This window comes from Salvelinus fontinalis, chromosome 2 (assembly GCF_029448725.1).
Source record: "Salvelinus fontinalis isolate EN_2023a chromosome 2, ASM2944872v1, whole genome shotgun sequence".
Taxonomy (NCBI): domain Eukaryota; kingdom Metazoa; phylum Chordata; class Actinopteri; order Salmoniformes; family Salmonidae; genus Salvelinus; species Salvelinus fontinalis.
Window position 1 is genome coordinate 2,113,895 of NC_074666.1, and position 12,757 is coordinate 2,126,651.

Here is a 12,757-nt window from a genome sequence, read left to right on the forward strand (position 1 = left end):
ACAGTAGCAAGCGAAAGTATTCCCCCCTTGGCATTTATACTATTTTGTTGCCTTACAACTTGGAATTAAAATATATTTTTTGTATCATTTGATTTACAACCACTTTGAAGACGCAAAATATTTTTTATTGTGAAACAAACAAGAAATTTGACAAAAAAAATAACTTGAGCATGCAAAACTATTCACCCCCCCCAAAGTCAATACTTATAGCCCAGTCTCTTGGGGTATGTCTTTGTAAATTTGGCACATCTAGCCACTGGGATTTTTGCCCATTCTTCAAGGCAAAACTGCTCCAGCACCTTCAAGTTGGATGGGTTCCGCTGATGTACAGACATCTTTAAGTCATACCACAGAATTTCAATTGGATTGAGGTCTGGGCTTTGACTAGGCCATTCCAAGACATTTAAATGTTTCCCCATAAACCACTCGAGTGTTCCTTTAGCAGTATGTTTAGGGTCATTGTCCTGCTGGAAGGTGAACCTCCGTCCCAGTCTCAAATTTCTGGAAGACTGAAACAGGGTTCCCTCAAGAATGTCCCTGTATTTAGCACCAACCATCATTCCTTCAATTCTGACCAGTTTCCCAGTCCCTGCCAATGAAAAACTTCCCCACAGCATGATGCTGCCACCACCATGCTTCACTGTAGGGGTGGTGTTCTCGGGGTGATGAGAGGTGTTGGGTTTGTGCCAGACATGGTGTTTTCCTTGATGGTCTAAAAGCTACGTTTTAGTCTCTGACCAGTACCTTCTTCCATATGTTTGGGGAGTCTCCCACATATGTTTTGATGAAAACCAAACATGTTTGCACATTTCTTTAAGTAATGGTCCCTATGTTTTGCCACTCTTCCATAAAGCCCAGCTCTGTGGAGTGTACGTCTTAAAGTGGTCCTATGGACATATACACCAATCTCCGCAGTGGAGCTTTGCAGCTCCTTCAGGGTTATCTTTGGTCTCTTTGTTACCTCTCTGATTAATGCCCTCCTTACCTGGTCTGTGAGTTTGGTGGGCAGCCCTCTCTTGGCAGGTTTGTTGTGGTTCCATATTCTTTCAATTTTTAATGATGGATTTAATAGTGCTCCGTGGGATATTCAAAGTTTTGGATATTTTTTATAACCCAACCCTGATCTGTACTTCTCAACAACTTCGTCCCTGACCTGTTTGCTTGGTGGTGCCCCTTGCTTGGTGGTGTTGCAGACCCAGAACAGGTGTGTATATATACTGAGATCATGTGATACTTAGATTGCACACAGGTAATTGGTTGCACCAGATCTTATTTAGGGGCTTCATAGCAAAGGGGTGAATACATATGCACGCACCACATTTCGTTTTTGAATTTTTGTAATTATTTTGAACAAATGTTTTTTTTTTCTTTTTTCGCTTCACCGATTTGAATTATTTTGTGTTTGTCCATTACATGACATCCACATAAAAATCTGTTTAAATTACAGGTTGTAATGCAACAAAATAGGAAAAACGCCAAGGGGGATGAATACTTTTGCAAGGCACTGTACATCACACTACTTCAATATTAATGAAATACATGTCAATACTTAATCATCTCCATCAGTCTGTGTTTATTTGTGTGTTTTGAAGTCTTAATGATGGAGTCCATTATAAATTGTGGAAGCTTACTAATGATGGAGTCTATTATAAATTATGGAAGCTTACTAATGATGGAGTCTATTATAAATGATGGAAGCTTACTAATGATGGAGTCCATTATAAATGATAGAAGCTTACTAATGATGGGCCTAAATATTAGATATTGTAGTAATAGTGATGTGTACGGTGAATTGTATAGTGGTGTATAGTGTATAGTGTACGGTGAACCGTAATAGTGGTGTGTACAGTGACGTGTAATGGTGTATAGTGATGTGTAATAGTCGGTGGTGTAATAGTCGGGCCTCCCGGGTGGCGCAGTGGTCTAGGGCACTGCATCGCAGTGCTAGCTGCGCCACCAGAGTCTCTGGGTTCGCGCCCAGGCTCTGTCGCAGCCGGCCGTGACCGGGAGGTCCGTGGGGCGCCGCACAATTGGCATAGCGTCGTCCGGGTTAGGGAGGGTTTGGCCGGTAGGGATATCCTTGTCTCATCGCGCTCCAGCGACTCCTGTGGCGGGCCGGGCGCAGTGCGCGCTAACCAAGGGGGCCAGGTACACGGTGTTTCCTCCGACACATTGGTGCGGCTGGCTTCCGGGTTGGAGGCGCGCTGTGTTAAGAAGCAGTGCGGCTTGGTTGGGTTGTGCTTCGGAGGACGCATGGCTTTCGACCTTCGTCTCTCCCGAGCCCGTACGGGAGTTGTAGCGATGAGACAAGATAGTAACTACTAACAATTGGATACCACGAAAATTGGGGAGAAAATGGGATAAAATTTGAAAAATATATATATATAAAAAAATAGTCGGTGGTGATGTGTAATAGTGTACAGCGATGTGTGATAGAGTACAGTGATGTTTATAGTGATGTTTATAGTGATGTGTAACAGGGATGTGTAACAGGGATGTGTAATAGGGATGTGTAATAGTAAACAGTGATGTACAATAGCGATGTGCAATAGCGATGTGTAACATTGAAGTGTAATAGTGATGTGTAATAGTAATGTGTAACGGTAATGTGTAACGGTAATGTGTAATAGTGATGTGTAATAGTAAACAGTGATGTGTAATAGTAAACAGTGATGTGTAATAGTGATGTGTAATAGTGTACAGTGATGTGTGATGTGTAATAGTGTACAGTGATGTGTGATGTGTAATAGTGTACAGTGATGTGTAATAGTGTACAGTGATGTGTAATAGTGTACAGTGATGTGTAACAGTGTATAGCGATGTTTAACAGTGATGTGTAATAGTGTATAGCGATGTGTAACAGTGTATAGCGATGTGTAACAGTGATGTGTAATAGTGTACAGTGATGTGTAATAGCGATGTGTAATAGCGATGTGTAATAGTAAACAGTGATGTGTAATAGCGATGTGTAACAGTGATGTGTAATAGTTTACAGTGATGTGTAATAGCGATGTGCAACAGTGATGTGTAATAGTTTACAGTGATGTGTAATAGCGATGTGTAATAGTAAACAGTGATGTGTAATAGCGATGTGTAACAGTGATGTGTAATAGTAAACAGTGATGTGTAATAGCGATGTGTAATAGTGATGTGTAATAGTTTACAGTGATGTGTAATAGCGATGTGTAACAGTGATGTGTAATAGCGATGTGTAACAGTGATGTGTAATATCGATGTGTAATAGCGATGTGTAATAGGGATGTGTAATAGTGTATAGCGATGTTTAACAGTGATGTGTAATAGGGATGTGTGATAGTGTAATAGTGATGTGCTGCTGAATCAATACATTACACTTTACTCTTAAATAGATCCTGTGTGTTCGGCTCTATTCTCTTCAGACCGTTTGGATGGGACATATACTGATCCTGTCTGTCTGTCTGGTCTTCTCTCTTTCCAGACCTTACAAATGGGCATTAAGCATTTCTCAGGCCTGTTTTTGATGCTGTGTGTCGGATTGGTTCTGTCTCTCCTCACCACCCTGGCTGAACACATAATCTACCGCTTTGTCATACCCAGAGTCAAGGACCCCAAGTTCAAGTATTGGCTGCATACTAGTCAGGTAATGCCGGGCATACATGCACTACACGACTTGCAAAATCATAACATTGCTGAGCCTCTCACATTAAACAAACATCTTTCCTGTAGTTTTTTGTTGTCTTGTTTACATAGTGTTGCTCACACTAAACATTGTGCCACAGACAGGCAGTCACACACTACAAGATTCTTCACTTGGTCATGAGGATTTTCAATACCACCCTGTCTCTATAAAACAATTATGTGATGATGTGATTAGATTGTTGATGTAGCAACAAAGAGCTGTGGCTCAAAGCAGTCTCAGAGACGTTTCCAGTAAGAGGGTGAAGCTTGCCATACAGAGCCAATACATTTTGAATTGAATGACAGTGCTTGTTTAACTTCAGAGTTGAAAGGACGTTTGACACTGTGGCTTTGGTTTAGTACAGGATACATCTCTGACCTGCTCACATTAACCCAAGCAACGAAATGGATGTTTTGTCTCCGATATCAAAAACTTTGTAGTGTACGCCCAGGGCTCTAAACTACGACCAATGGGGTACTTTTATTTTGGGAGCACCGTAGTGACAAAATAATTATCCAATAAAAAACTCAATAAGTAACAATATTTAGACAAATCACTCTTCACTGCTCAAACAAGACAGAAACACTACTAGACCTACTGACTACAGCAACGCCACTAGACCTACTGACTACAGCAACACCACTAGACCTACTGACTACAGCAACACCACTAGACCTACTGACTACAGCAACACCACTAGACCTACTGACTACAGCAACACCACTAGACCTACTGACTACAGCAACGCCACTAGACCTACTGACTACAGCAACGCCACTAGACCTACTGACTACAGCAACGCCACTAGACCTACTGACTACAGCAACACCACTAGACCTACTGACTACAGCAACACCACTAGACCTACTGACTACAGCAACACCACTAGACCTACTGACTACAGCAACACCACTAGACCTACTGACTACAGCAACACCACTAGACCTACTGACTACAACAACACCACTAGACCTACTGACTACAGCAACACCACTAGACCTACTGACTACAGCAACACCACTAGACATACTGACTACAACAACACCACTAGACCTACTGACTACAGCAACACCACTAGACCTACTGACTACAGCAACACCACTAGACATACTGACTACAACAACACCACTAGACCTACTGACTACAGCAACACCACTAGACCTACTGACTACAGCAACACCACTAGACCTACTGACTACAGCAACACCACTAGACCTACTGACTACAGCAACACCACTAGACCTACTGACTACAGCAACACCACTAGACCTACTGACTACAACAACACCACTAGACCTACTGACTACAGCAACACCACTAGACCTACTGACTACAGCAACACCACTAGACATACTGACTACAACAACACCACTAGACCTACTGACTACAGCAACAGCACTAGACCTACTGACTACAGCAACACCACTAGACCTACTGACTACAGCAACACCACTAGACCTACTGACTACAGCAACACCACTAGACCTACTGGCTACAGCAACACCACTAGACCTACTGACTACAGCAACACCACTAGACCTACTGACTACAGAAACACCACTAGACCTACTGACTACAGCAACACCACTAGACCTACTGACTACAGCAACACCACTAGACCTACTGACTACAGCAACACCACTAGACCTACTGACTACAGCAACGCCACTAGACCTACTGACTACAGCAACGCCACTAGACCTACTGACTACAGCAACGCCACTAGACCTACTGACTACAGCAACACCACTAGACCTACTGACTACAGCAACGCCACTAGACCTACTGACTACAGCAACGCCACTAGACCTACTGACTACAGCAACGCTACTAGACCTACTGACTACAGCAACATCACTTGGTATATTATCTACAGCAACAGAGATAGAGATTAAATAGAGATTACATCTAACAGCTCGTTCTGCCAAGGAGGAGAATGATTTTCTGTAATTCAAACACAAAATAATGGATTTCAAATCAACCCGACATATGGAAATGAGGTGTCCTGCACAAACATAACTAGCATTTGGCACCATTGTGCGGACACTATCCGAGAGGAGGTTTAGTGCAATCATGGATCCTTGGGACGCCACCACCCTAAACCCTAATCCTTAAAAGCAAGTTGATTTATTAGCTAGATTCTAGATCAAAGAAATGTATTCGTTATTTTATTATTAGTAATATTATTATTATTAGTATTAGTATTATTAATATTATTAGTATTATTACTAGTAGTTGTATTATTAATAATATGAATATTCATATTAGTATTAGTATTAATATTATTAATACGATTACTATTAGTGGTATTAGCAGTATTATTTTTTACCATTATTATCAATACAAGAATTAGTATTATTACTCATGAGTATTAATAGTAGTATTATTGGTGGTAGTAGCATTAGTATTAGTGGTAGTAGTATTCATATTATTATTAGTTGTGTTATTATTGTTATTATTTGTATTAATTGGTATTAATATGATTCCTATTTGTGGTATTATTAGTACTATTATTAATATGAATATTTTAGTGGTATTATTATAATAATTTTTCATAGTATTAATATTGATATCAGTATTATTAATATTAATAGTATTATTATTATTATTTGTGGTAGTATTGTTATTATTATTATTATTAATAGTATTATTCATATTATTTTTATTACTATTACTTTTTTTATTAGTAGTAGTATGAGTATTAGAATTACTCTTTTTAATATTATTAGTAGTATTATTATTTGTAGTATGAGTAGTAGTATTATTATATATATATATTTTAATGAATATTAGTATGATTATTATTGTCTGTTATCTGAATGCAATAGTGCATAACAGTTTCCTGTTTGCAGGTACACTTTTAAATACAACAAAGGTTATGTTTAATCACCTATATGAATATCTGTGCTGCTACACTTTTTAATACAATCAATGTGGTTTTGTATTTTACATTTGTTTCTTCAAAACGAATCACCTCTGTATATATTTTTTCAGTTTTGAATACAATGATTAGAGGTAGTTTTCATTCTAATGACTGGCCCACTCTCTAGTGATGTGTTCTACATCATTAAGGTAACAACCGGTGACAATTAATAATGATCGGACAGTCAGTAAAACATTTTTTCTTTCTGGTGTTCCTACATTTTGTCTGGTGCTCCTTACTTTTTGTAGTTAGGAGCACCTGTGCTACCTATGAAAAAAGTTAATATAGAGCCATGTGTACGCCTGGCTCAAAAACAAACTCAATTTTCACTATGTTTAAATGCCAGAAAGTTATATTCCTAAAGTATGATATTCTCAGATTAAGTGTACTTTAAACCATGCATACTTTAGCTGTCTGGGTTGGGATCAATTATATTTTAATTTAGTCCATTTCCCCCAATTGAAATTGAATGACCGCAACCCTTGCGGTTTCTGTTACATGTCTGGTGTGTTTAATGTCTGGTGTGTTTAATGTCTGGTGTGTTTAATGTCTGGTGTGTTTAATGTCTGGTGTGTTTGTAATGTCTGGTGTGTTTGTAATGTCTGGTGTGTTTGTAATGTCTGGTGTGTTTGTAATGTCTGGTGTGTTTGTAATGTCTGGTGTGTTTGTAATGTCTGGTGTGTTTTCTGCTCTGTCCCTCAGAGATTACACCGAGCTATGAACGCGTCTTTCAATGACGATAAACTGCAGACTGTCGCCAAGAAGGAAAAAAGGTAACAAATCATTGACTTGCCATAAGGAAGCAAATTGACAGACCACTGATTGATTGACTTGAGAAACGTTTGATTTAATGTGCCAGTTTGACAGCGTGTGTATCTTGTTTTAATCACATTTTGGCAAATTGAATTGTCAGTGATGATAGTGGTGACGGGATGACGGGTGACACCCAGCTAACTGGCTGTGGAACACGTCAGCATCAGATCAGTGGCGGTCACTGCCGTTTAAGATGAGGGATTACAATCATTTTTCAGGAGAATGGCCTTATTCTTATTACAGCGTATTGGATGACTGTCATCCCAGCTCAATGTAACATTAATAGGTTTAGACTACATGATGCTCTAATTTTCCCTACACCCATCATGAGGTTGCTACAACCTAGCCGAAAGTTTACAGCGTAGGTGCACACAGGTCGAGAGACAAATTTGAGGTGACAGACAGTGACTCATTCAATACCACCTGCATCTAGCTGATCTAGGGTGTAATTATTAATCCAACAGTTGCAAACGAGAGTTAATATTGGACATATTCAGGTATGTTTATCCCCGTTTTGTACCTTTTGCTTCCGTTTAAGAAACGTTTTTTAAAACAGAATCGGCAGAATGAATACATCCCTGATCACTCGTAAACACAGTTCACTTTCATAGCAGCCACGTTGTATTCCTTTTGGCATCTATGAGCTCTCCTCCTCTCACCTTGTGCCTTCGTCTGTGGACTTCAATGCACAACACATCAGCTGTATGTGACCAGGCGAAAAATCCTTTCCAAACAGCTACACACAGCCTACATCGTTGTCACCATATTATATAAAGTAATGTCATAGTCAGCATATCTAATAGAACTAACGCGTTAGTAAACCCGCTACAATCATGCAGTAACGTTACAGTGTACAGTCAGTAATCAGTTACACCAGCGGGCCCCGGTGGCAATATATTAGTAAAACCAAACGTTTACCTTGACTTGGAAGAGTTCCAGTGTTGTGTTGGATAGTCCTAGCCAGCTAGCTAACATAGCATCCGTCTGTTGGAGCAGGGTGTTTCAGAAGGCTAAACTAACTAGCTGCATTTACTAGCTAAGTAAGTGAAACTATTTATATCTTGCTTCTCCTTCATTTTGAAATAAATAATTGTTTTAACTGTTAAACTATTGTCTTTCTTTCTCTGAGTCAACTATTCACCACATTTTATGGACCTCGGTGCTAGCTAGCTGTAGCTTATGCTTTCAGTACTAGATTAATTTTCTGATCCTTTGATTGGGTGGACAACATGTCAGTTCATGATGCAAGAGTTCTGATAGGCTGGAGGACGTCCTCCAGAAGTTGTCATAATTACTGTGTAAGTCTATGGAAGGGGGTGAGAACCATGAGCCTCCTAGGTTTTGTATTGAAGTCAATGTACCCAGAGGAGGACGGAAGCTAGCTGTCCTCCGGCTACACCATGGTGCTACCCTACAAAGCGCTGCTGAGGCTACTGTAGACCTTTATTGCAAAACACTGTGTTTTTTGTTGGTGACATGTAATTATAATTAGTATTGTTTTATCTTAAAAAGGATATTGTTTTAAATGTATTACCATTTTTATTTTTATGAAATTCACTGAGGATGGTCCTCCCCTTCCTCCTCTGAGGAGCTTCCACTGTATCAGATAGCAGGTTCTGAAGTGCACTATAGGCCCTGGTCTGAAGTAGTGCCCTGGTCTAAAGTAGTGCCCTGGTCTAAAGTAGTACACTATAGGCCCTGGTCTGAAGTTGTGCCCTGGTCTAAAGTAGTACACTATAGGCCCTGGTCTGAAGTAGTGCCCTGGTCTAAAGTAGTGCCCTGGTCTAAAGTAGTTCACTATAGGCCCTGGTCTGAAGTAGTGCCCTGGTCTAAAGTAGTACACTATAGACCCTGGTCTAAAGTAGTGCCCTGGTCTAAAGTAGTGCCCTGGTCTAAAGTAGTACACTATAGGCCCTGGTCTGAAGTAGTGCCCTGGTCTAAAGTAGTGCACTATAGGCCCTGGTCTAAAGTAGTACACTATAGGCCCTGGTCTGAAGTAGTGCCCTGGTCTAAAGTAGTACACTATAGGCCCTGGTCTAAAGTAGTACACTATAGGCCCTGGTCTAAAGTAGTACACTATAGGCCCTGGTCTGAAGTAGTGCCCTGGTCTAAAGTAGTGCCCTGGTCTAAAGTAGTACACTATAGGGAATACAGTGCCATTTGGGATGCAAATCAATGTCCCTAAAGATGTGTTTTTATTCGACCCCAAAGGTGCACCGTGGGTAACAACCACCAACAACGACAGGAGCAGCCATGTGTACCATGGAACAGCTCAGAGTCCAAATGCAACTGCAACAGAAGGAAGCTGCCTCCGCAGGAGTCCCATCTGGAGTACCCCCCCTGTGAATGCCCTCTTCTTCCTCCTCAGGTGGGCAACCTCAAGCACAGAAAAATAAGGGACTCATAGCTTGAGTATTTAATTTTTTGGGGGAGGGGGAGTCTTGTTGGGAAATTGTACATGTTTTAAACCCCTGTAGGAACCATTTCCTGTATTCTACAGCCGTATTACATACAGTTACAGGCAATACCAGTAGATAGGATGTAGTCAGAATTGATGTATCAAATCAAAGGGTAATTTAAAAAATGTCTCATATGTTATTTATGTTTTGATTCGTGCCATTTCATTGGGTGAATGTGTCAACATTTCTCTTATTTTCTCCTCTTTCTCCTCAGGTGAAGAGCCCCCTACAGGCCACCTCTAACGGGAGGACAGACCTGGTCCAGGTGGGTCTAAAAACCAGGACCAACCCCATGCTGCAGGAGCTGTCAGAGCTGGAGACAAACATTACCATCATCAAACAACAGCTGCACATCGCCATGACGAAGAAGAGGGAGCTGGAGCAGTACCAGCAGACACATAACATGACAGAGTAGAGGATTAGTACCAGCAGACACATAACATGACAGAGTAGAGGATTAGTACCAGCAGACACATAACATGACAGAGTAGAGGATTAGTACCAGCAGACACATAACATGACAGAGTAGAGGATTAGTACCAGCAGACACATAACATGACAGAGTAGAGGATTGGTACCAGCAGACACATAACATGACAGAGTAGAGGATTAGTACCAGCAGACACAATATATCTGAATAGAGGCTAGAGCTACCAGCAGACACACAGGAACACTGAGTAGAGGCTGGAGCCATACCGGAGTAGAGGACTAGACATAACACACACAGGAACACTGAGTAAAGGCTGGAGGAGTACCACCACAAAACGAAACCCTGATATCCCGAGAGTCCGAGAGCAGCATATGGGACTGGAGGACAACAGCTCGAGCCCCAGATACCAGCAGGACTAAGCCCAGGCCCAGAGCCCCAAACCAAACAACCATGGCTGCTCCTTGAGCCCTGGAGCCCTGGAACACTGTCTGGTCTCCACCTCCAATCTCCAAGATCTCTCTGACAGAGGAGTTAACCAGAGGAACACTGTCTCTACCTTCATCCTCCAAGATCTCTCTGACAGAGGAGTTAACCAGAGGAACACTGTCTCCACCTCCAATCTCCAAGATCTCTCTGACAGAGGAGTTAACCAGAGGAACACTGTCTCCACCTCCAATCTCCAAGATCTCTCTGACAGAGGAGTTAACCAGAGGAACACTGTCTCTACCTTCATCCTCCAAGATCTCTCTGATGAGTTAACCAGAGGAACACTGTCTCTACCTTCATCCTCCAAGATCTCTCTGATGAGTTAACCAGAGGAACACTGTCTCTACCTTCATCCTCCAAGATCTCTCTGATGAGTTAACCAGAGGAACACTGTCTCCACCTCTATCCTCCAAGATCTCTCTGACAGAGGAGTTAACCAGAAGGAACATTATCTGCACCCAAAGCCTTGGAAGCTGGTCCCTGTCCTGGATAGAACCTGGTCCCTGTCCTGCTGGTCCCTGTCCTGGATGGAACCTGATCCCTGCCCTGCTGGTCCCTGTCCTGGATAGAACCTGGTCCCTGTCCTGCTGGTCCCTGTCCTGGATGGAAGCTGGTCCCTGTCCTGGATGGAACCTGGTCCCTGTCCTGGATGGAACCTGGTCCCTGTCCTGCTGGTCCCTGTCCTGGATGGAACCTGGTCCCTGTCCTGGATGGAACCTGGTCCCTGTCCTGGATGGAACCTGGTCCCTGTCCTGGATAGAACCTGGTCCCTGTCCTGGATGGAACCTGGTCCCTGTCCTGGATGGAACCTGGTCCCTGTCCTGGATGGAAGCTGGTCCCTGTCCTGGATAGAACCTGGTCCCTGTCCTGCTGGTCCCTGTCCTGGATGGAACCTGGTCCCTGTCCTGGATGGAAGCTGGTCCCTGTCCTGGATGGAATCTGGTCCCTGTCCTGGATGGAACCTGGTCCCTGTCCTGGATGAAACCTGGTCCCTGTCCTGGATGGAACCTGGTCCCTGTCCTGCTGGTCCCTGTCCTGGATGGAACCTGGTCCCTGTCCTGGATGGATTATTTAAATATTCACTGAACTAAAATATAAACTCAACATGCAACAATTTCAACGATTATACTGAGTTACAATTCATATATAGAAATTAGTCAATTTAAATGAGTTAATTAGGTCAGTATCTGGTGTGACCACCATTTGTCTCACGCAGCACGACACATCTTCTTCGCATAGAGTTGATCAGGATGTTGATTGTGGTCTGTGGAATGTTATCCCCACTCCTCTTCAATGGCTGTGTGAAGTTGCTGGATATTTGGTGGGAACTGGAACATGCTGTCGTACAGAGCATCCCAAACATGCTCAACGGGTGACATGTCTGGTGAGTATGCAGGCCATGGAAGAACTGGGACATTTTCAGCTTCCAGGAATTGTGTGCAGATCCTTGTGATGAGGTAATGAATGGCACGAAAATGGGCCTCATGATCTCGCCATGGTATTTCTCGACATTCAAATTGCCATCGATAAAATGCAATTGTGTTCGTTGTCCGTAGTTTATTCCTGCCCATACCACAACCCCACCGCCAACATGGCGCCACTCTGTTTACAACGTTGACAACAGCAAACCGCTCGCCAGGCGACCCAGAGGCCCACACGACACCATCTGCCCGTAGAGGTGAAACCGGGATTCATCCATGAAGTACCCATTTTCTCCAGCGTGCCAGTGGCCATCGAAGGGGAGCATTTGCCCACTGAAGTCGGTTACGACGCCGAACTGCAGGCAGGTCAAGACTGTGGTGAGGACAATGAGCACGTAGATGAGCTTCCCTGAGAAAGTTTCTGTTTGTGCAGATATCTTCGGTTGTGCAAACCCACAGTTTAATCAGATGTCCGAGTGGCTGGTCTCAGACAATCCCGCAGGTGACGAAGCCGGATGTGGAAGTCCTGGGCTGGCGTGGTTACACGTGGTCTGTGGTTGTGAGTAC

The 12,757-nt window shown here is 42.6% G+C and overlaps 1 protein-coding gene across 1 annotated transcript in view; it reads left to right on the forward strand.

The window, feature by feature from the left end:
• The window catches only part of grin3a (glutamate receptor, ionotropic, N-methyl-D-aspartate 3A), a 79,182-nt gene extending 68,708 nt beyond the window's left edge, over positions 1 to 10,474 (forward strand). The window contains exons 8-11 of the mRNA XM_055898158.1: positions 3,458 to 3,619; positions 7,284 to 7,354; positions 9,606 to 9,762; positions 10,068 to 10,474. Coding sequence (XP_055754133.1) covers positions 3,458 to 3,619; positions 7,284 to 7,354; positions 9,606 to 9,762; positions 10,068 to 10,268 — 591 coding nt within the window. The 3' untranslated portion in view covers positions 10,269 to 10,474. The remainder of the gene's footprint in view (positions 1 to 3,457; positions 3,620 to 7,283; positions 7,355 to 9,605; positions 9,763 to 10,067) is intronic.
• The last annotated feature ends 2,283 nt before the right edge of the window (positions 10,475 to 12,757 follow it).